This window comes from Furipterus horrens, unplaced genomic scaffold, assembly GCF_987537825.1.
Source record: "Furipterus horrens unplaced genomic scaffold, mFurHor1.1.pri manual_scaffold_12, whole genome shotgun sequence".
NCBI classification, from domain to species: Eukaryota; Metazoa; Chordata; class Mammalia; order Chiroptera; family Furipteridae; genus Furipterus; species Furipterus horrens.
In genome coordinates this window covers 88436839-88460744 of record NW_028327182.1, presented here as the reverse complement: position 1 = coordinate 88460744, position 23906 = coordinate 88436839, and the positions used below count along the sequence as shown (strand labels likewise).

Genomic DNA, 23906 nt, shown 5'->3' with positions numbered 1-23906 from the left:
AAATTGCCTGAGGCCACACAACTAGGAATCAACTCAGCCAAAAATCTGGACCCTTTGTGTTTACAGATACAGAGCCTGTGTCTTTTCAGCACCATTGTACGGGCAGCAATTCGGACCACCCAAAGATCCAGAGTCCCTCCTTTATTCTTGCAACTAAACAGGTTCGATTCTATTGAAGGTAACAGTGAAAGTCTAGAAGAATTTCCCAGGTGACCGGCAGATGGCCTGGAACTTCATGTGACCTCCTGGATGCCCCGGAGTCTGACCCTAACACCAGCTTCATAAAACAATTCACAGAAAATATGATTGTGAAATTCTTTTTGTTCTTGCAGTTTTTTCAGTGGGGAAAATGGCGATGATGTTCAGTTTCATCCTCCTTACGACTACGCTGGCAATGGGCCAGGAAAGCTGGGTGAGCTCTTTGCAAAAGCTATTGTATTTATAATGCCTACTTTTACCTGATTTTCTTTTATTTTGCGGAAAATCTGTAGTAACTTGTCACACTGAAAGAACTTAGCTAAGGGTGGATAGTGAAGGTTTGCGGTAGTACCTGCCACATAATGGGCACTTACCAAGTGCTTTACAGAAAATTTTAAGTAAAAATCAGTATTTTCAATGAAGACCATTTTTTTTTTTTTTTAATTTACTAGGGTTATTTGGGTGGTTACATAACATTAGAACTTTAAAATCTTTCATTAAAATTGACGTTGAGTTTTCCACTATGGAACACTATTAGTATAAACTAAAGAGATTACTTGGAAGTAATTACAATGAATTGATGAGTAAAAAGGTAAAAACACTCATTTACTCAACGTTCTGGGAGAAAGATAACTCCTAAATTTTAAATAGGCTTACGAACACTGTATATCCAGTCTCATTAAGATTGAACATACTTGCCCTGAAATCCCTTTAGTTATTTTTAAATTGCCTAGTCCACTATATTTAATAATACCACAACCAATTTCCCACTATTAGAAAGCAACACAGGATTCCAAACGCCATCAAACATCTTAGCTGTTCATTACGTCTCCAGTCTCTTGTGATAAGACTTTCAATGGTGAGGCCAAATTTCTGTGTTTACCTTATAATCCTTTGTGGTAAAGCAGTGCACGTCTTTCCTTTGTCCCAAATAGTAGACCTACTCATGCTGTTCTGGTTGTCTAACAGCGGGCCTGGGATACAGTAGGTCTTTGTATTTATGGAATTAACTACAGGCGTAGTACATAAAGTCAGGGACAGGAAGTTATACAACTATACATTGGGAAATGTTTCTGACTGTAACCAAATGCCTGAAGTGCTTGCACAATGACATTGAAAATTTCTGAGAAGTAAACATTTACAAGTCCCACACCAGATCGTGACATGAGCTGTAAATAGAGATGTTAAGGTAAAATGGCAAAGATCTGTCCTCTGTCCTTCCTACTCCCCCAAGTCACTCTCCCAGCATTGGGTACTCAAGACCTTTACGGCAGCTTCCTGGTCTCAGTAGCTCTTCCCAGGAGACCAGCTCCGAGACCCTCCTTCCCAGTTCACCCACCACATTCTCTTTATCTTTGGAGAGTTTGCTGGGTCAGGTGTCACTTTAGAAAGGAGCTGGAGAAACTCTCTCACGTGCAATATTCTTGGATTATTTGCCTTTTTAGAGAAGATAAATGACAACTAAGAGACTCAGTCTCCTCCCATCCCTTTCTAAAGTGATTGAGACAAAACAATAAATAAGCAAAAAGTTAAAGTGAATCCAGTAAAATTTGTAGTAACAGGTAAATGGGTGCGATAGTCAAGAATATGAGAATCTAAACTAAGCATTCTTTATAAAGCTGACAATATGTCTAAGATTATAAGCATTCAGTTACAGTTTTAAAGCATGTTAATACCTGAAGGTCATTTAAAAGCCTAGTTTGTTTTACTGGGGAGAAAGCCCTTTGTGTCATATGGAGACTGAGAACAGAAACCCTGAGCTGGGTATACATCCTGACTTCTCTTACCCACTGGGAAGTTTTTAGCAATTTCTACCTTATGGAATTGTTATAAGGGTCAAACGAGAGAGTGACTGAAATCTTATCATCACCACTTAGACTATTTTGTATTATAACGTTTTTTAGTTCAAGCACATTAGCGTAGGCCATACTTTCTTATCCTTCAAATAGCAAATAGTGTTAGAACTTTCAAACTACTTCCTGGTTGGAATGCTATTCTGAAACGGGAGTTGGGAACAGAATGGAATCATGCATTTATCCCACTTCCCAGGATCGTTTATTTTCCGCGAGAACAAGACGCACGTTGCTTTGCAGGCTCTCGGGAACTGCCTCCAGGAGCAGGCGCGCCTCCAAGCCCAGGTACGCCTGCTTGAGACCCGGGTCAAGCAGCAGCAGGTCAAGATTGCGAAGCTTTTGCGTGAGACGGAAATCCAGTTCCTGGATAAAGGCGAGGACAGCGGGATCGTTGACCTTGGAGGCAAGAGGCAATACGCAGGTCGGAATCCACTTTGGAGTTGCGTAACGGAAGGCTTTCCTTTTATTTCAGGAAGGAGGTGGGGGTTCAAGTACCCTTTTCGTTGGATGAAGGTAGGAAGCTTGGGGCAGGCTTCGGCTACCTCTCCAGAGACTGTGGGAAATGTCGCAAAGACCCAGGTTGGAGAGTAAGATCTCACTGGGTCAATGGGTCAGTCCTTGTGGGCGACAGAAATGATTCACAGAGAAGGGGGTAGATAACCAGAATGGCCAGAAGGCCATGTGACTGATGACCGCCCCCCCACTTATGGGCTGAATTCTGTCCCCCACCTCCTAATTTGTACTTTGAAACCCTAGCCACCAGCACTATGAACATGGCTATATTTGGAGACAGAGCCTTTAAAGGGGTGATTAAGTTAAAACGAGGCCATTAGGATGGGTCCTAATTCGATAAGAAGAGGAAATTTGGACACACCGAGAGATATCAGGCATGTGGGTGCACAGAAGAAAGATCATCTAAGGATGGAGCAAGAAGGCAAACATCTGTTAGGAGAGAGGGTTCGGGTTACACCAATCCTGTTGACACCTTGACCTTGAACTTCCATGCTCCACAACTGTGGGAAAACAAATTTCTGTTGTTGAAGCTGCCCCATCCGTGGTGTTGATTATGGCCAGCTAATACACCTTGCATTGTAATGCCTTTATACAGAAAGGCAACTGGAAATGCCTTTAAGCTCAGGGCCCCCAGGGCTCAGGGAGTGTGAAACCAGACAGACCGCCCACAAAACTAGCCTGTTCCGACATGGCTGACTCTCATGACGAAAGCCTGGCTGGATCTTTGTTGCCGGAGAATCCTCTTAGAGGATCAGCAGAGGCTGGGACCGTGACCATGAGGAGAGTACACAATGGCCTGGGTCTGCCCTCTTTGGATGTCCCTGCTCTTCGTCACCCAAACACATAATAACAGTCTATTCTGAAACCAAGGTTGTCTTGTCTATTGTTTAAAGAAGGGACTGCAGTCCTAGTACTGCCTGCTCTGGCGCCTTAGTTAACATTTCTATGCCTCGGTCTTCTCAGTTGTAAAAGGAGGATAATAAGGGTATCTAGGTACAGTATTCCCTCACTTATCATGGGTATTTCATTCTAGATCCCCCTGCGATAGGTGAAAATCCGCGAAGTAGGAACCTTACATTTATTTTAGTATTTATATATATTTTAAGGCTTTATAAACCCTTCCCACACACTTATAAACTGTTCCCACTCCCTTATTAGCCTCTCCCACACTTTTATAAATACTACTTATGTTCTTAAACATATTCTACACTCTTAAACCTATGTCACTTTAACAACATATGTATACAGTACCACAAAATCCCATGATATAGCAAAAAATCCATAATACGTAAATAATTAAATATAATATTTTAAAAATCCCGCGATACAGCGAGGCCGCGATACATGAACTGTGATACAGAGAGGGACTACTGTATCTAGTTTATAAAATTTTTGTGAAGACTAAATGAATGACCATATAGAAAGCATTTAGAACTGGGCTTGCCACATGGCTCATAGTATAGCTCTTGTTTTTAAAATTATTCCAAAGGTAAATTGTGTTACACAATAATCTGTGTATAAAAACTGGAAGGGATCCTGACAAAAAAAATGAACAAAGTCACGTTTTGTATCTTTTCTTTCCTGTTTCAATTTCTTCAGGGAAAATGGATGCAAAGTCTTTGCCATTTAAATTTGACACACCCTCCCACATGACCTTGAATTTGCCGCTGCTATCCTCAGCCCCTGTTGCTCTGTCTCTAGCCCCTAGATCAGATAAACAGGTCTCCGACGGGGGCGGGGAGACTGGATAAAGCAGCGATGAAAACCCCCAAGTGCATGATCAAAGCTAAAGAGAAGAGGAAAACAGGGGGTAGGACAAGGAAAGGAGAGAGAAGAGAATGCAGGAAAAGCACAAAGGACTGTCTTTGAACCCAAGGATGACTCCGGTTGAATGCGTGTTCGGTGATGGAGGTGGTTGCCCTGGCAGAGCGGTTGCTAGGGTTAAGACTCAGGCTTCGTGGAGGCGGCATAGGTAGGGTGTCAGAAGTACATGGCAGAACCAGAATTGGGACCTTATCTGCTGTCATGTGTCTCTTTTGCATGTTTCATTCCAGGTACATTAAACTTACTTCAGTTTCTCAATACGTAGCACCCTGCTCTCTCCGGAGCCTTCGGAACTTGACATTAAGCCCCTTTCTCTGTGTGGAACGTCTTCCCTACTCAACCCCTTCCTGCTGGGCTGCCTTCTACTAGTCATCCTTCAGAGCTCAGTTTAGCCTTCCAGAGACTTTTCGTGACCCCGAGGTCTGGACCAGGCCCTCCAAAAGCACCATCTCCTCTCCTGTCTTAGCACTCGTCCTGGGGTACTGTCACAGCATGCATAATCTCCCCCGCTCAACCATCTAGTTGCTTATATTTTCAGCACCTAACATGGTGACTGGCACATAGTAAATGTTCAATTTTAAAATTTAATTAGTGGAACAGGTCAGGTGAAAGAAAGTGAGCACAAACACTTCAAATAGATTCACGGGGTACGACAAGGTATTTATTTGAATGACAATGTGAGAGAAAGGTAACAGGTTGGTTATTCTAGGGACGAGCATGCAGATATGTGAATCCAAATCTAGGAACAGCACTGACCCCACGGGCAAGGAACTGATGGGTGCAGAAGAAGTACCATTGTTCCAAATCCCAGGTCCAGCTCAAGATCAGGGTATCTATTCAGACACAATCTGAGCAGGTTGTCAACACAGAGTCAAGTCTCAGACAATGGTGGGAGGCAGGCAGTTGGACGTTTGTTACTGAGACTGGGCTATCGATCACGTTTAAGAGCTAAAAACCCAATCCCTGTGTTGAGAGCGCTGGAAGCAGACTTGAGGAAATAAGAGGTCACCAAGGAGAAAGGCAAGAAATAAGTTACTAAGAAACCGAAATATCAAGGTCAGAGCAAGACTCACTGTATCAATAGGAATTGGGTAGAAGGATGATATGGACAGAATTTAGACAAACGATTATGTTGTGTGTGTTTCTCATAACATTGTAGGAAATATAACAATAGAAAATAGGCATTCTAGGTAACTGTTTCTAGATATAACAGCTAAAAAAAATATCCTGAAGTCAGTAGGTCCACGTTTAATTTTTTTCATATATGGTGCCAGCATAAAGGAGGAGAGGGAGGATTAAGTTATAAAATATAGATACAGTTCAATTGTACTTTATTTTTCAGCCTATAGGATAGTACTAGAGAGCCTGCCAAGGACAAACACTTCATAATAGAATATATAATAACACAAATTCTAATAAAATATGATATGTTATGGCATATATATTGCTATATATAATTTTATATGAAATATATAAGAACTTGTTCACACCAAAATTTATGTTTTTGGTGCCCTTGAATTTAAAAAATATTAACATATATGCTCTATAGAAACATAAACTTCTTTGTTCTTATTTACAAGTGACTATATTATTATTAAGTTAATTATTTTCTGAATTCTAATTCTTCTCACAGTAGAAAACCCTTAATTAAATACAACCTAGCAATTTATGCAAACAATGCTCAAATGACATGATTTTTATGCAACATATAACTAAATACATCCGTTAAAGCTCTTGGCTGCTGTTGAATCATGTGCCTCAATTAAAAGATTATAGTACCAAATTCACATTAACTGGTGGCATTCACAACAGCCTGTGGCATCACATCTGTTGCCAACAAGACCACCGGCTTAACCATGTGTCCCCCTTCGGCAGGAGCCCCAATTGTTACAAGGCAGTCTTTTGCAGTCTGTGTAGTGGTTAAGGTGTAGACTTGGAAGCCTGGTGACCAAGTCCAGATGCCCATCTTGCTGGCTGTGTGCCTCATAGTCCTCATCTGCATAATGGGAATGACGAGAACACCTGTTTAACTGTTGTAAAGATTGACTAAGTTAACGTACATGTGCATGATTACAAAAGCATTTAGTGCAATGAACATTAGCTGTGTTATTAGAGCAGCCCCCCCTTATCCTCAGGAAATACGTTTCAAGACACCCAGTGGAGGCCTGAATCACCAGATAGTGCCAAACCCTACATACACTATGTTTTTTTCTATACATACATGCCTCTTCCCATAAGGAAGCAGTTATGGCTTCTCTCTGGCATAGCCAAGTGACCAGCAGCACTGTTTAGGCTTTGGAGTCATTACTAATAAAATAAGGATGCTGAACAGCAGCATTGCATTACTGATACTGAGACAGTTGGTGAGGTCACGGAGAAGTTCCTAAGGGACTAATGGGCAGGGCGTGTCTACAGTGCAGAGACCTGGTCAAAGGGATGAGTTACCATCTTTGGCCGGACAGAGCGGGACTCCTGAGATTACATCACACTACTTAGAACGGCACACAATTTAAAACTGATGAATTGCTTATTTGTTGAGTTTTCCACTTAATATTTTCAGACCGCAGTTAACCACAGGTAACTATTATAAAACAATATCAAAGTGAAACCTGGGATAAGCAGGGACTACTGGATGGCCTGTCTCCCTGGTTTTCAGAAGAGAGAGCCCACTCACCCCACCCTAGAAGAATACTGCACTCCCAAGGAGCCATGAGAGGTTATCCTCTTATGTTTCCTTCTTTTGTCACCTGGGGGCGAGAAGGGCAGCGGGAGGGCCAGGTCTGGCATTCCCAGCATTGCCACTGTGGAGGATTGGGGGTGGGGTTGGCTGACCACTTGCTGGCCTGCCTTTGAGTTCAGAATGTCCTGTGCATAGAGCCCTTCGTTCTCAGCTTTAAGCTCAGCCTCCATCCTGGGACAAGAGGGAGAAGCCCACGTGGCAGGTTGCCCTGTCACTTCATGAAAAGCTTAAACATTCAGATTTCCAACAATTTGTTTCCTGCACAATCAAAGAAAGCACTCACCTCCCCCAGCTTTTAACGTTTAATATTTGTCCATGGGGCAGGGTGTGCTGACCTCACTCTAGTATTATGTAAGTATTTAAAAATCCTTTCTTTTCTTCTTCTTCTTTTTTTTAACTCCCATGAACACAGAGCTCTTTACCCCTGCCCTTCTCCAGGCTATTTTCCTGGGAGTTGAGTGGGTCAAAACATTTTGAAAATTGCAGTTTTAAATACCTAGCAAATATTGAAACCCATTTCCATTTCCCCAACTCAGGCCCCTTACCTTATTTGCTAAGCATTTTGCTACAGGAGCTTGTTTGACTTGTAAGTTGGGTGGATTTTTTGTTGTTTTATTTTGTTTTGTTTTTCCCCTGTTGAAAGCTTTCATCTGGATCTTAAGGTCTGTTTGACATTTTCCACTGGGAAGAAGAAAAAAATAATTTTAAACACAAACAAATTCACATTTGGCATAAAATAAAAACAAACAGGAGATGTTGGCTGAAAACTCTATATTCACAAAGTTTTCCAGAGGCAAATATTATAGCTAATTATTTCCATATTTGCCTGGAAAATAGTCTGAACATTAAGAACCTTGACTATTCAGCATTTTGGTAAGAGGTTAAATGTAAGCAAAGAGCTCCTTTTCTTAACAAGGAAAGTTAAAATCTGCCTACTTTAATGAAAAGTGAACTACATTCTACTTGACCACAAGATGTAAACTTTTGAAGAACATTGAACTAATTTTAGGTAATCATTCTCCTATTGTTTTACTTTTTGTTTAATTGACAAAACAGGATTAAAAATATATAGTTCAGCAATATAAAGACCATTTGGGCTTCTGAATCTCAAAAATAAGTATGTGAATAAAGCTTAAATCATTACAAAGATGATCATCTTAGCAAAGCAGTGGTATGTGATTGTTCTCAGCTTGGGAAGGGTTTTAGAAAGTGACTAGGTTTCTTTATTTTCTTTTCTCTTCTGATTCCTGTTGCCTGTTCAATCTGTTTAAAGCAGAGTGTATTTTGTTAGTAACAAAACGGAGTTGTAGACAATTTGGCATCAAAACAATGAAAATGAAGAAAGAACTTTGAAATATGCGAAAAGAATGAAATTATCCAATCAGGAAGAGAAAAAAATTTAAAAATAGGAAATGACCAAATGATAAGGGTAAAATATGAAAGTTTGTGATGTCGTGTTATAGTATTGAGAGTATTTTTATTTAAAAACCTGTGAATAAGTATCCTTGAAACTATCTCTGGATAATGGCCTGTACTTCAGCCACCCTAAAACAGCTTCCTGGGCATCTAAACAATGCAACGTCCATACTGGCCATATTCTCTGAATCTGCACTGTTCAGCCCAGATGAGATCCAATGATATTAATGTATCTCACCCTCAAGTGGTTTAAGAAACAGATCCTACTTTTTTTTTAATTTTTAAAATTTATGTATTTATTTATTTGTTTGTTTATTTATTTTATTTTTAGAGAGAGAGGAAAGGAGAAAGAGAGGGAGAGAAACATCACTGTGTGCTTGCCTCTCACTCATGCCCCCACTGGGGACCTGATGTGCAACCTAGTCATGTGCCCTGACTGGGAATCAAACCAGCGACACTTGGCTCGCAGGCCGATGCTCAATCCACTGAGCCACAGCAGCCAGAGCTAGATCTTACTTTTTGATTACAAAGTGGTAGCTGTGTTTGCTTCCATGGTCAAAGAAATACTGTGGCAAAGAAGAAGTGTTGGGATAAAAAAAAAGAGTAGAAACACTCAATTTTTAGCAAAAATATCAAAGAATACATGAACCATTAGAAATTTCAGTGGGTTAGTAAATAAAAATCTGGTGAGACTGGAAGGCTGTAAGAACCTAACACAATTACTATTTTGAGTTAATATCCAGACATTCTGAATGATTTGTAATGCTCTAAATCAAGATAATCCATATAATTTGTTGGGTGTTATATTTCTACTTTCACTTTAGCTTCATAGGAGGGATAAGTTCCGCCACTCTGCTGATAAATGTGTAAAGTAAGTTCCACTTATATAAACTGTAATGAACTGAACACACATAATTAAAAAAATTGTTTTCCATGAAAATTAAAACTGAGAAACCAGATCCTATTTTACACCTCCCCCCCCACCCCCATGATCAGATCAAGGAGTTAGGTGACGATTAAATACTAGGAAAAGAAATGACTTTGCTAATATCCACGGGAAGATGTACAAGACGCAGTTTTAAAAAGCCGATTATCTACATCATGTGTTTATCTGTCTGCATTCGTATTGAGTCATCTCATTCAGAGGCTCCCTTTATTAAAAACAAAACAAATAACAAATGTTACATAACCTTGTTTTACAAACAGATTGTTCGGAGATTTTCAATGATGGGTATACGAGCAGTGGATTTTACAAAATCAAACCTCTCCAGAGCCCAGCAGAGTTCTCCGTCTATTGTGACATGTCTGATGGAGGAGGATGGACTGTAATTCAGAGACGATCTGATGGCAGTGAGAACTTTAACAGGTGCGCTAATCAGGACATAAGGATTTATTTGGAGTAGAAAATGTAAACTTTATAATAAGTAAACCCTTTTGTCCTGTCCTAAATCCTTCTAATTAGACTCTCACTCTCTCTAAATAAGAATAACTGGAAGAGCATTAACAAGTAAAAAAAAAAAAAACTGGGTGCGGGAGCCACAGTGAGACAGGGTGGCACCTTGGGTACTGCAAAGGTCTATCTGGATTTTGCTAAAATCGGCTTTCACTTTAAATCTTCTAGAGGCTGGAATGACTATGAAAATGGCTTTGGAAATTTTGTCCAAAAAAATGGTGAATATTGGTTAGGTAATAAAAATCTTCACTTATTAACTACACAAGGTAAGATTTGCCTAGTATCAAATTCATTGGAAATACAATAAAAATACTAAAATGTTTTTCATTGAATTATAGACAATAGGGCTAGTTTAGTAACTACTATAATTTGCAGATTGCATTGGTCCCTTTTGGGCAATAATTCCTTTGTAAAATGTGGCTGCCTAAAACTAAAAATAGAGAAAAAGAAAACTAGACCTGCATTAAGAGCGGAGGAATTTCTCATATATGCATTTTCTATTTCTGGGCAAGAAATATAATGTCATAATCACTCTTTTTTAAATGCCTTAAGAGCCTCAGAATATCTCTGTATGGTTATCTATTGCCACCATAATACTGTGTAACAAGCCACTTCAAAACTTAGTGGCTTAAAATCACAACCATTTGTTTTTCCTCACAGATTTACAAGTTGTCTGGGTGGTTTTGCTGATCAGGGCTAGGCTCTGCTGCTCTTGGCTGGGCTCTGCTGATCTTGGCTGGGCTTGCTCATGGGTCTGTGATCGTTAGCTGCAGGCTGGCTCTTCTAGGCCCTCAGATGGAACAATTCAGATATGCTCCACATGATCACTCCTCTTCGAGCGAACTATCCTTGACCTTGTGCTTCTAGCACAGAGTTCCAAGAAAGGGAGTGGAAGTACCTAAGTTTCTTGACTCAGAATTGGCACATAGTCATTTTCATAGACTTCTATTGGTGAAAACAAGTCACAGAACCAGCTCAGAAGTAAGGGGAAAGGAAACAGACTTCCTGGGTGGGCTTACAAAGTCCATTGCTAAGGGGAAGATGAAGACATGAGGGAATTGGGGCTATTTTTGCAATCAAGTACCATACTACACTGATGTCTTTGTTTTCATCTCTCATCCAAATTTTATTTTGAGAATTTCAAAGATACAGAAAAACTGAAAGTAGTTTTAACTTACCACCTATGCTCTACATTAAAATTTTACTCATTTTTCCCCATACCTATCCATCAACTCATCCACCAATTCATTTTATTTTTTGACACATTTCAAGGTAAATTGCAGACCTCTATAAAATTCCCCCTATATACTTTTGCATGGCTATCTTTACCCAGAGTTCAATATTTGTCTAAAATATCGTTATTTTGATAACACATTTTCCATGTTTCTATTTCCATGCTCCTGTGCTGCAATCCATGGTCTTCCTTACCCCATTTGCAGGGTGAGATTGTAGGCAGCTCCAATCGGGTGTGATTCTAAATGTTTCATTAAAGGCAATTATATTGCTCAAGAATACATGTTAAACCATGCAAGCAATGCAGTAACAGTAAAAGCAAGGATTTTCCTTGGTTCCATCCAAGTTAAGGAAAGTAACTGGTGTTTCTATATTCATAATAGTTGGTAGGATTATAATTACAGAGCTTTTTGAGACACTGGAATAATAGCTTAGAGAGGATGGCTAATCCTAGAAGCCTAATACTTTTTTGTTTGTCTTTCTTCTGTCCAGTGCTCTCTGAATTTCAACATACTTATTATCCTATTTTTATGTGGGGTTTTTTGGATAGGTACATAACATTTGTCATATCAGGTTCTGTTTCTTTCACACATTAATATGTATCTGGTTTCTTATGGAAACTGTGAAAACGCCTAAAAATAACCCTTGGCTCCTTCAAAATGCACAAAATTCATGCTTCATATTCTTTGAATTATTATTAAGTGCTTATTTGCCCAAGATGCACTTTGCCAACACGTTGGCGTCCCCTTTTTCTTTTGATTAGTGTTCAGCCTAGATACTCTTATGGGAGCAAAAATGTATTTATCAGTTCTGGGCCGCATACCACATCATCCTAAGGGAAAAATAACTGCCTTTGTCCCTGCATTCTTTAATTATGAGCACACTTAAGGCTAAGCACTTGCCTCTAAAAATAGCTTTAGCCCCATTACACCAATTTCACCTGGAAGTGTTTGTAATAAAGGTAATTTAGAAATAGTCTGTAATTGCATTTTGATTTGCTTAATGTCCAAAGGGATATTTTGATGGCTACCTAAAAAACTGAGACTGACTTTGTATTTTTTCTGTAATGCACAGTGTTGTTTTAGGAGAGTGAACAGCCTGCGATGTTGCTTCTGTCCACTTCACAGTCTTGGTTCATAAAAACCTTTACTGCCTTTTGTTCAGGTTAGAAGGGCTCTTCCTTGGAACTCACTTTAGAGAGCTCGTAGGAGAAGGAATCTGTGGGACCAAAGTGCCAAGGGCAACAGGAGCCCACACACCATTCTAGACTCAATACGTAATAGGGAACCCAGCATTTCAGTCACCCTTGAGCTTGTCTGCAGGACCCGTTCATGCCTCTTTGTCTATCCCCCTGTGGGAAGATTGTGCTGCTGGTATGTGTACCCCCAAGCCAGAGGGGAGGTGAAGGAACAGCTTTCATTGTGGGTGTAAACAGAAATTGGCTGTGTGGCCTGGAAAGTCCACACGTGTGGGCAAGGCCCTTGCTGTGTGATAGAGACAGTGATGGGATGATCAGGGAGGCGGACCATAGACAAGCCTGCATGAGGGGGCCCAGGGCCTCTCTCCTGGGCCTCCACCTTCTACCTTGGAATCTGGAGAAGTCTAAGCCTCCAAATTCAAACCTGGTCCTACAGGTCATTGTGAAATTATATTATTAAAATAGGAGGATAGAGCATATACTACTGAATAGTTAGTTTGATGTATAGCTTTCAATGTTCCTGACAGTAGTTGTGGTTCTGAAAAAGTAATCGTCTTTGTTCTTTGCAAATGATGGGACGATGAGGAAAAGATGATGATTGAAGATATTAACTATTCAGTCATTATTTATATTTAAGATCAACATTCTTACCAAAATTAAGACGAAAGGGGATAAACACTTAAACTTTTTAAAACTTCTTTTCTTTCATCATTACATTTCTTAATCTATCAACTAAATAATGACTTATTTTCTGTTGTTCTTTGCCAAGTAAATTGCACTAGCTTTTACCTGTGATAGATGTAGTAGAAATTTTCCATCTCTAATATTGTGCCCCTCCTTTTTTTCAAGTAAAATGCACAGTAAAAGTTCCTATTGTAAATACAGTGGAGTCATTGTTTATTCTTTGAAAAACTGACTCATGGCAGAAGGAGTTGGTCTACGTAAAACAGCCATTCTTTTCTTAAACCTCAGCTGAGTCAATGTTATCTCACACATGAAAGAAAAAAACCTACAATTTCTTGTTGTTGTTTTCTAGGAGACTACACTTTAAAGATTGACCTTGCAGATTTTGAAAAAAATAGCCGTTATGCCCAATACAAAATTTTCAAAGTTGGAGATGAGAAGGTACTAAACTTTTCAAATAAGCAACACCACAAATTAATGTGGAAAGCATAGAAGCTAAACTCTGAAGTCAGTGGAAACAAAATTATAGAATTCTTTCATTTATTAAACAAACCGACTTTTTGAATCGTGACTACTGACAACAGACATTGTCTCTGTTCCTTTAGAATTCCTATGAGTTGAACATCGGGGAATATTCTGGAACAGCTGGAGACTCGCTGGTGGTGAAATCTGATCCTGAGGTGCAATGGTGGGGTAGTCATCAAAGAATGAAATTCAGCACATGGGACAGAGATAATGACAACTATGATGGGAACTGTGCCCAAGAAGATCAGTCTGGCTGGTGGTTTAACAGGTTTGACGTTTTATAAACATAATTGTAACGACATTGATGATATCTCGTTGGTGGGCATTAACTTTAATACCTGAATGATGTAATGTTGGTCTTCTGCTCTGGTATTATTAAGTAATCATCCTTATTAGAATTCTTCAGTGATGAAGTATTTTTGAGGATTTGTTCATTGTGTACATGAGTAAACCTTGAAAGCTATGTCTTAGAAATAAATCAAATTCAGTGTGCAAACTGAATTATGAGGTTTTTATCATAAACAGTAGGCTACAAATTGTCACAAAGAAATAGCGAGCATTTACATATTGGGAAAACATTTTCAGCCTTCTAATAATCAAGTAGCTCTTTGCTTTCTCCCATTATATGGTGAGGCTGGTGGCCAGGGCAGACATGGAGAAAGTGCACCTGCCTCGGGCTTCCAAGAGAAGCTGAAAAGGTCCCCTGAGGAGGTGGGCCACGTCCAGGAAGGAGCCGGGTGGCTCCCGTACTGACTTTGAGCAGGACCTGGCCCCTGGGACAACAGTGGGGCAGGCGCCAAAGCTCCCACAGAGCCAGTGGCCAGACACGGTGATGTCAGGCAGGTGGGGCCTCAGTGGTATGGGACAAAGGCCTCATGGAGGGCAAGGCAGGTGCCAAACACTTGCTACACAGAGATGCAGGTCCCAGGTGCTAGAAGGTCATGATGGGATTGGCCATTCAGGGAGGCCCCGCCCCTTCCTCTGTGACCTCTCAAGGTCCATTGATGTTTCCATGGAGACATCAGAAGGTCCTGGCTGAAGTCAGTTCAGTGAGTGCTAGAACCCCAGAGGAGGAAGAAGCAAAGGAGAGACTCTCCCTGTTTCCACTCTTATTTGAGTTCGTTTGGCGCACAACTGCCTCTACATGGGCAATTTCCTTTCTCGGATTCGCTTGTTCTTCTGCCGCCTCCGCCGCGGCCACCATCCCTTGCCTGGTGGCCATCACCCTGTCACCCGTGATTATGGCCCACCTGGCTGGGACCACCCTGCTGTCAGCCATTTCCACCCACTATTTCATTTCTGTCATGCTCCTGGTCCATCGGCCTTCGGCCTTGTCCCGAGAGGGCGGTGTCCTCTCGCACAGACTGTGCGCTTCCCTCTGGAAGTCCACCGGTTGGTGAAATGGAAGGACCCCCCGCAGAAGCCTGTGCTTCCTGCTTGTACATCCGGGAGGTCTGGAAGCTTGAGACCGGGCCCTATTCGTCATTCAGGTCGCAGATCTTCTGGCCTGCGCTCACCACCTGAGCAGGCAGTCAAGGCTGAGGAGCCGGGACCCTCTATAATCGTCCCACTTCCTTTCCCAAAGGAGGTGGTGGTGAAGGTCCGGGAAGAGTCCCCAAAAGGCACGGCACACAAGACCAGCCAGGTAGAGGAAAAAGGGCAGGATCATGGGGACAGCCCCCACAGCAGTGGGCATCTGCCCAGCACTCCAGATTCAGTATGTGTAGGTAAGGAGAAGCAATCCAGCAGCAATTCTCCCCCGGCCTCTGCCAGCAGGAGGCCCCGCAAAAGAAAGCAGTCTGGGCCGCTCTTGCTTCCACTGCCACCACTGCGGTGGGATCGAGGTGAGCTGCCCCCGCCTGCTAAACTTCCTTGCCTTGCCATGGACCCAAAGCTGCACACCATGGAAAGATCTGAGGGTCCAAGGAAAAAGACTGCGGGGGACAAGACCCAGGTCACTCAGCCTGCTGCTTCTCTGCCTCCACCTGCCTCGGTGCCTGCAGGAACCCTTCCCCTGGCCACTCAAATGGGGCAGGCCCCTGTTACCATCACTGCCAGAGCATCTACACGTTTGACCTCTCGGCCCGCTTTACAGGATGATGACACCGAAATGGACACGACTCCTCCGTACTATGCCACCACAGTCGTATCATCTCCAGGTGGCAGTGTAAGATCCATGGCAGTTCACCAAATCCCTGCCATGGACCCCGAGGAGCCTATGGACACCACTCCTGCTCCATAGGAAAACCACTGCCCCCTGTCCTTGCCCTTCCTAATTCTGACCACATACCACCCAGTGGCAACATTCCCTTGGCTAAAGTCACCACCTCTTTTCTTAACTGGGGATCCATCTGGCCACAGCATGGCTGCTGCAGGAGGAGGAACATCCACAACCTCATTGCAGAGTATAACACCTTCCCCATGATCACAGGCACTAGTGTTCACGCTTGCCACCAGTCCACCTGCAGTCCACCTGGCGTACAAGATCTCTGACACTTGCAACAGCCACCACCATGGAGAATACAGGTATGTCATGAGACATGTCTCTTTCCACCTTCTGTCAGACCACTGGGGGCATTTCTGGCTGCGTCACAGCCATTATTGTTGCAAGTCTTAGCATCATCCCTGTGTTTAGACACACTTGTAGCTGCACTGTATTTCAAACCTGGAACCTACCTGTGCTGAATCTAGGTGATGCTATGGCAGGTTACAACTTCCCTCCCGTGATGGGAGGGCGTGTTCTTCCCACTTTGCATTAGTACAACGGGGGCCCACCTGGCCATGGTGGCTGATTTTTTTTAATGACAAAGTCAATAGAGTAATAATTTGTGGTATAATCAGTTAGGATTGAGGCCTGCATGTGGGGAGTTGGCACAGCAATCGGGGAGCTGCCTCCGTATTTTATGGCCAGAGCAGCCCGACTCTCAGGTGCTGACCCAGATGATGAGGAGTATCAGGAATTCGAAGAGATGCTGGAACATGCAGAGAATGCACAAGCACCCCCTGGCTGGTTTGGCTCAGTGGATTGAGCGTCGGCCTGTGAGCTAAGTGTCGCTGGTTCGATCTTCCAGTCAGGGCACATCAGAGAAGGAAAACTCTGACTCCAAAAAACCTCCGCTGCCTTGCGGCATACCTCTTCAGGGGAAAGGCTAAGGAGAAGAGAAACTCTGACTCCAAACCTCCGCTGCCTTGCGGCATACCTCCTCAGGGGAAAGGCTAAGGGAGTAAACCCCGACAGAAAATCCGGAGCCGGAGTCCCTAAGGCGGTTTGACGTTGTAGTCAACACCGGCAACTCCTGCGGCGCACCTGAAGCCAAGCTGTATTGACTCCGTCTTTCCCTTGGACCCTTCAGCTGCGAAGAGAGGGGGGGTCTGCTGCATGGGCAACAGCTGGCCCTCCATATCACCCTGCCCAGGCTTTGTAGCTTCACTGGAGAGGACACTCCAGCGTCATCGCAAGATGTCGACTTAACACGGGAGGAGACAGTTACCGGTTATAAGCTCATCCGATTGGCGAAGGAAACGAGCGCCAGGGGTCTCCTCTGACGGTGGGAGAGGTCATCGCACCTCACTGGACAGCTACCGCCCGCCTCAAGCTGGGCAGCCCCCAGCCAATTAGGTGCCGTCTCGCCATGGCTCACCTGCCCCACTGGGTGCGTGGGGATCAGAGAGGCGTCTCTTGAAAAGTGGGCCACAAAACACTCGCACCAGGCAATTCCAAGCAAACAACAAGAAAGAAGCCTCCAGCTCTTCACCTCGCTAGCTGGAACATCAGGACCATGTGTCCCGGACTTACTGCAGACCTTCCGTGGATCAATGGTGCCAGGAAAACCGCCGTCATCGACAGGGAACTGGCACGACTAAACATCGACATTGCGGCTCTACAGGAGACCCGGTTGGCCGACAACGGAACTATCAGAGAAACCAACTACACCTTCTATTGGCAAGGGAAGTCTCCGGACCAACCAAGACAGCACGGTGTTGGGTTCGCTGTGAAGAACACGCTTGTTAACTCCATAGAGCCACCCACAGGAGGCACAGAGAGATTACTTACCCTCCAATTGTCAACAACTTTCAGCCCAGTCAGCATTCTTAGCGCGTATGCCCCAACCCTCTGCGCCACCACTGAAGAGAAAGAACAGTTCTACCATGCACTGGACGAAGCGTTATCCAAGATCCCCAGAAGTAACGCTCTTTATCTCCTTGGAGACTTCAACGCAAGAGTAGGAGCCGACCACATGGCCTGGCCCACCTGCCTCGGAAACTTTGGGAGAGGAAAGATCAATGAGAATGGTCAGCGACTGCTTGAGCTTTTGTGTCACCACGGCCTGTGCGTGACAAACACATTCTTCAAGTGCAAAGAGATCCACCAGGTGTCATGGAGGCACCCTCGCTCCCGCCACTGGCACCAGCTTGACCTCGTCATCACCAGAAGAACGGATATTGGCAGCACCCTCCTCACCCACAGCTACCACAGTGCAGACTGCGACACGGACCATGCCCTTGTGGTAAGCAAGGTGCGCATAACGTCGAAGAGGTTGCACCACTCCAAGATGAAGGGTCGCCCACGCATCAACACCAGTTGTGCCAGCAACCCAGTTAAGACCCAGCAATTCATCAACAGGATGGAAGATGCACTCGGCGAGGGAATGGCGGCAGATGACATTATCGAATCCAATTGGCCACGTCTCCGCGACGCCATATACAACTCCGCCATTATTGCTTACGGGAAGAAAGAGCGGAAGAACGCTGACTGGTACGAGGCTCACTGGGAAGAAATGGAACCCGTGATCGAGGCTAAGAGGAAGGCCCTACTGGCTTACAAGGCCACGCCCACTCCCAGTACACTTCAAGCTCTACGGGCTGCCAGGAACAAAGTCCAGAAGACCGCCCGCCACTGTGCCAACACCTATTGGCTAAACCTGTGCAGAACCATCCAGGAAGCCGCCGATATAGGCAACGCACGAGGAATGTATGAGGGTATCAAGAAGGCAACAGGCCCAATCCCCTCCAAGATCGCCCCCCTTAAGTCCAAGACAGGTGAGGTCATCACTGACCAGGAACAGCAAATGCGGCGGTGGACCGAGCACTACCTCGAGCTGTACGCAACGAAGAACACCGTAACAGACGCTGCTCTTAACGCCATCCCAGACCTACCAGTCATGGAGGAGCTAGACACCCCACCTACTGCGGCAGAGCTCGGCAAAGCCATCGACCGCCTTGCTTGCGGGAAAGCACCAGGAAGCGACGGAATCCCTCCAGAAATCCTAAAGAGCGGGAAACCAGTCCTGCTACAGCCGCTCCACCATCTACTCTGTCTCTGCTGGAAGGAGGGTTACATCCCCCAGGATATGAGAGACGCCAACATTATCACCATGTACAAGAACAAAGGAGACCGCAGCGACTGCAACAACTACCGGGGCATCTCTCTCCTCAGCGTCGTCGGCAAAGTATTCGCCCGGGTCGCTCTTGCCCGCCTGCAGACCCTTGCTTCCCGCGTCTACCCAGAGTCCCAGTGTGGCTTCAGAGCTGGCCGATCAACAGTGGACATGATCTTCTCCCTACGCCAGCTGCAGGAGAAGTGTCACGAGCAGCATAAACCACTCTACCTCGCCTTTATCGACCTCACGAAGGCGTTTGATCTGGTCAGTCGAAGCGGACTCTTCAGCTTGCTACGGAAGATTGGCTGTCCACCACATCTGCTTGCTGTGGTCATGTCCTTTCACGACAACATGCACAGCACGGTGTCCTACAACGGCGCAACCTCTGAGGCCTTCCCAGTCAGCAGCGGAGTAAAGCAGGGCTGCGTCCTCGCGCCTACGCTGTTCGGAATCTTCTTCTCCATGCTCCTCCAATACGCCTTTAAGGACTGCAGCGAGGGGGTCTTCATTCACACCAGATCCGATGGCAAGCTCTACAACCTGGCCCATCTACGAGCCAAGACCAAAGTCAAAGAGGTGCTCATCCGTGAGATGCTCTTCGCCGACGATGCAGCCTTGACATCACACTCCGAAGAGGGACTCCAGCAGCTAGTCACTTGCCTTTCCCACACATGCAAGGAGTTCGGACTAGCCATCAGCCTGATGAAGACGAATGTTATGGCTCAAGGCACGGGGACTCCCCCATGCATCACCATCGACGGATACACCCTGGAGGTTGTCAACGACTTCACTTACCTCGGGTCCACCATCTCGAGCTCTCTGTCAGTTGACTTGGAGGTCAACCGGAGAATCGCCAGGGCAGCCACAGTTATGGCCAAACTGAACCGGCGAGTGTGGAACAATTCCAGCCTCACTGAGAAAACCAGACTGCGCATCTACCAAGCCTGCGTACTCAGCACTCTCCTCTATGGCAGCGAGACATGGACCACCTACGCAAGGCACGAAGGGAAACTCAACAGCTTCCACATGAGGTGCCTGCGACGCGTCCTGCATGTCGCCTGGCAGGATAAGGTTCCCAACACCGAGGTGCTGAAGCGAGCCAACGTGAGCAGTTTGCATGCAGTTCTTAGTGAGAGATGTCTCAGGTGGCTCGGCCATGTCAAAAGAATGGATGCAGGCCGTATTCCCAAAGGCCTCCTCTACGGCGAGCTAGCAGAAGGCCAGAGGATGACAGGGCGCCCAAAACTGCGGTTCAAAGACATCTGCAAAAAGGACATGACACAATGCTCCATCAATCTCAACACATGGAAAGTTCAAGCAGACGACCGCCTAGCCTGGAGGCTCGCGGTCAGGCAAGGTACGTCACGCGCGGAGGCTGCGCGCAACGAGGAGGCGGCCCAGAAAAGATCGAGGCGGAAGCAGCGTCAACAGCAGCAACAACGGCCATCTGCCTTCACCTGTACCAAGTGCGGCAGGGATTGTCACTCCCGAGTCGGACTGCACAGCCATTCTCGGCGGTGCAGATAGACTCTCAAGAAGCTACGCCATCGTCTCTCGAGACGGACGGCTGCCAATGATGATGATGATGATGACGATGATTGTTGTAAATTTTTCTGTGTAATATACACTACTTTTTAATTACTGTGACTTGCATTAAATCACTGAGGCCAAGCTCCACCCAAAGTAGAACTTTCTCTACAATATTCCTGAAACCTAACTCCACCCCTCTGATTGAATACTTCAATGTTACTTAATCAACAAGCTCATTTCATTGTTGATTGTCTTAAGCTTCTTCTTTCATTAATCTGACAACTGCCTTCTTATACTTCACCAGTTTTTCCCTCTGTTGCTACAGAGTAATTGTAGTTCCTTTTCAACATACATCTTCAGGCATTGGATGAGATGGTATTGATTGTATTCCTCAATATTTTCTCTTTTCTAGGCCAGATATCCCCGATTCCTTTAACTCTTCTCTACCCAATGTGGTTTCCAGACAGCTCCCTTGGTTGTAATCACAAATGTAAAGCAGGCATGGAAAATTCATACCATCTTCTTCAGAAATAACCTGATGGTTCTGATCTGCAAAGCAGATGTGCTCAGACTGATAGGCAGTGCAAAAGCTTTGAACATCTTCTTTTCTCTTTAGAAGACATGGGCCACCTCAAAGTTTCTGGACATTTAAACTTTCCATTACAGAATTTTTAGTAATTATTTATGAAATGTCAGATTTTCCAAGTAATTGTGGATGATCCGTTTAAGTTCTGTAATCCAAATTTTCACATTTTTGTTATGTAAGCACTTTTAAAGTATTTAAGAATCCTCTATCTTATAAAGTGGAGGTATACCAGACATATGCTAATTTCCCCCCAAAATTATGAGAGTCCTCATTAGCAACATCTGTTCTTGCGAGGTGCTGATTTCAGTATTGTAGATTCTGTGGAGATACAGCTAATCAAGCTGTATCTAAATAGTTGCAAAAACAGAATTTCCTCTGGATTTTGCGTTCCTAAAACTGTGAGTACATTTAATTTTTGGTCATTTGTAAGGGAACTGAAGCACATACACCAGTGAGAGGGTCAGAGGGACCAAGTTATCTTTCCTACTTAGCTAATCAAAGGTAATGACAGTCTTATCCCTAGTGGTTTTCTTGTTCTTTTAGAAACCGTCTTCGGTCAGCTTCTCTCTCTCCTCTTTTTTCTTCCCTTGTCCTTCTAAATTAGCATGATGTGAAAATTACCAGCATTACACAAAGTTACCTATAACTCACAAAGCTGCAAACATCCCTTTCTGGTTGATTTTGAACAGGATTCCATATGCAGGAATACCAATCACATCGGTTAGTATTAACATAAGACCAAAACCACGTACTTACTGCTCAGTTGTTCAGCTGAAATTGTGCCTGAATGGTACCGGCACATGTATTAACCTGGGCAAATGAATGATTTACTTGACCTTAAAGACAGGGGTTCAGGGAGCACAGAGGTAATTCAGTGGCTGCATTATCCTTGAAGGGAGAGGAGAGGAGATGGTAAGGCTGTGCAGGTGGGAAACCAGGAAGGCTGGAGAAAAAGTCACTGGTTCCAGAGGCTTGGTGTTACTTCTACCACATCTGCTACTCCTGCAGTTGAACTTTGTTGTCATTTTCCTCCTTATTATAGTTTTTCTAATTTTCATAAAACATTGGCACTTCATAGTTACCCACCCACAAGGCGTCCCTTCTCCATGTAGCAAGTCAGCCCCGAGTGCTGATGTTGTTACGGAGGGAGGCCCAGCCGTCTCCCGATCTAGTGTCAAGTCCAGGGTGTTCTAGAAATGGAAGGATGCTGGAAATCTGATCTCAGAATAGCTAAGACCTTCTGTGTCAGCCATACAGTCAATTCCTAATGGGATTCAAATCTCAGACCAAATTTAAAAAATGGATGTAGTAGATGTCTCTGGGAAGACAGAGATACACCAAAATATATATTCTGGAGGCTCAGTTTAGAGCATTTTCTTTTTGACATTACTTTCCATACAGTTTTAAAAACACAGTATGCTCTGGACACATGTCACATTTAGCAGACATGTTTTCGATTAGTTACATCTATGTAGATTAGGAGGACGTGGTCAGCAGGAGTGAACACTAAGGGGGGGTAAGAGATCCAAGCCAACTACTTCACATTGTAATGTTTTGGTTTTCTTTTTAATTCAATAATCTGGGTGTTTTCTATAGATTTTCAGAACTATCCTTTGTGAATATTCTCCTTATATCCTCATGCTTGATGTCCTTTTATTGGTTATATCTGCGAAGGAGGATGTAACCATTTATTTCATAACAGTACACAGAAAATGATCACATATTCTTAGTTAATCCATATCAGGGACAATATTTACAAGTGTAAAAGGAGGAAGGGGGAATTTTTAAAATTTGCGATAACCCAACCAATTTATCTAGACTGGAGCAATATGTTCGAGTCAAAAATTCACACAGCGACTCGGACAGATGATTGTTGGTTGACGGCTGGGAAAACTTTACATGGTGTGTTTAGGCTTTTTGTTTTCTTATCCTTGAGGTTAAAAGAATGGATATGCTAGCGATTTTTAAAAGGAGAGGGAGAAAGTTTGAATTGTGAAAGTTGTATCTTGACAGCATATGGATGCATATGTAAGTGCAAATTTTGGGGGTCGGGGAGAGCTGGCGGTGCCCCCCCCCCTCACTGTGTGAAACAGCTCCGTTCCTGTGAAGGCAGAGGATGACAAGGCTGCGCTTTTGTTTAAAGGCTCTTCGTCACAGAAATGCTTCTTTATCAATATACTCGCACGAGTGGCCGGGCTTGTATCTTCAGGCTTGTTACGCATTAAAACCCACCAGTGTAAAGACAAAGCAAAACAAACCAAAAAACATCTCTTGTAGCAGTATCATGGCATCCGAGAGCTGACAAGTATTTCCTTGTCTGAAAAATGGCAGAATTCAGTTAAGATGTCTTCGATCACTCGCTAGCAAAACACAAGGGTGTTGGAACCCTCTGATCCAACTGTTCTGTGTTTGTTTTTCCTCCCACTAGGTGTCACTCTGCAAACCTGAATGGTTTATACTACCCGGGCCCCTACAGCGCCAAGACGGACAATGGCGTTGTCTGGCACACCTGGCATGGATGGTGGTACTCTTTGAAATCCGTGGTGATGAAAATTAGGCCAAATGACTTCATTTCAAATATCGTTTAATTGTTCCCCTTGGGCTTTGATTGCTGCAAAATCGTCTTGGCGTAAAAGATTTTAAAAATAGCAATTCTGAACATGTACATGATAGTAATTCTTACGTGTACTACTTTTCATTCTTACTTGCCTTTGTTACTTAATGCACATAAATTATGTGATACTCACCAAATAAATGTAGCTCATGTTAATA

The 23906-nt window shown here is 43.8% G+C and overlaps 1 protein-coding gene across 1 annotated transcript; it reads left to right on the top strand.

Annotated features, from left to right (window-relative positions):
• The first annotated feature begins 336 nt into the window (after nt 1-336).
• FGL1 (fibrinogen like 1) lies at nt 337-23906 on the top strand. Its single transcript, XM_090258614.1, has 7 exons — nt 337-412; nt 2292-2472; nt 9751-9910; nt 10166-10263; nt 13465-13553; nt 13718-13905; nt 23563-23906. Exons 1-7 carry the CDS (start codon nt 350-352, stop codon nt 23720-23722), a joined length of 939 nt encoding a protein of 312 aa, XP_090114740.1. The 5' UTR covers nt 337-349; the 3' UTR covers nt 23723-23906.

Bases quoted from the DNA above. Each gene is read 5' to 3' on its own strand.
- FGL1 (XM_090258614.1), top strand. From the start codon at position 350: ATGGCGATGATGTTCAGTTTCATCCTCCTTACGACTACGCTGGCAATG. The intron at 413-2,291 runs GTGAGCTCTTTG...GTTGCTTTGCAG, and splicing joins CAATGGGCCAGGAAAGCTGG to GCTCTCGGGAACTGCCTCCA. The intron at 13,554-13,717 runs GTACTAAACTTT...CTGTTCCTTTAG, and splicing joins TCAAAGTTGGAGATGAGAAG to AATTCCTATGAGTTGAACAT.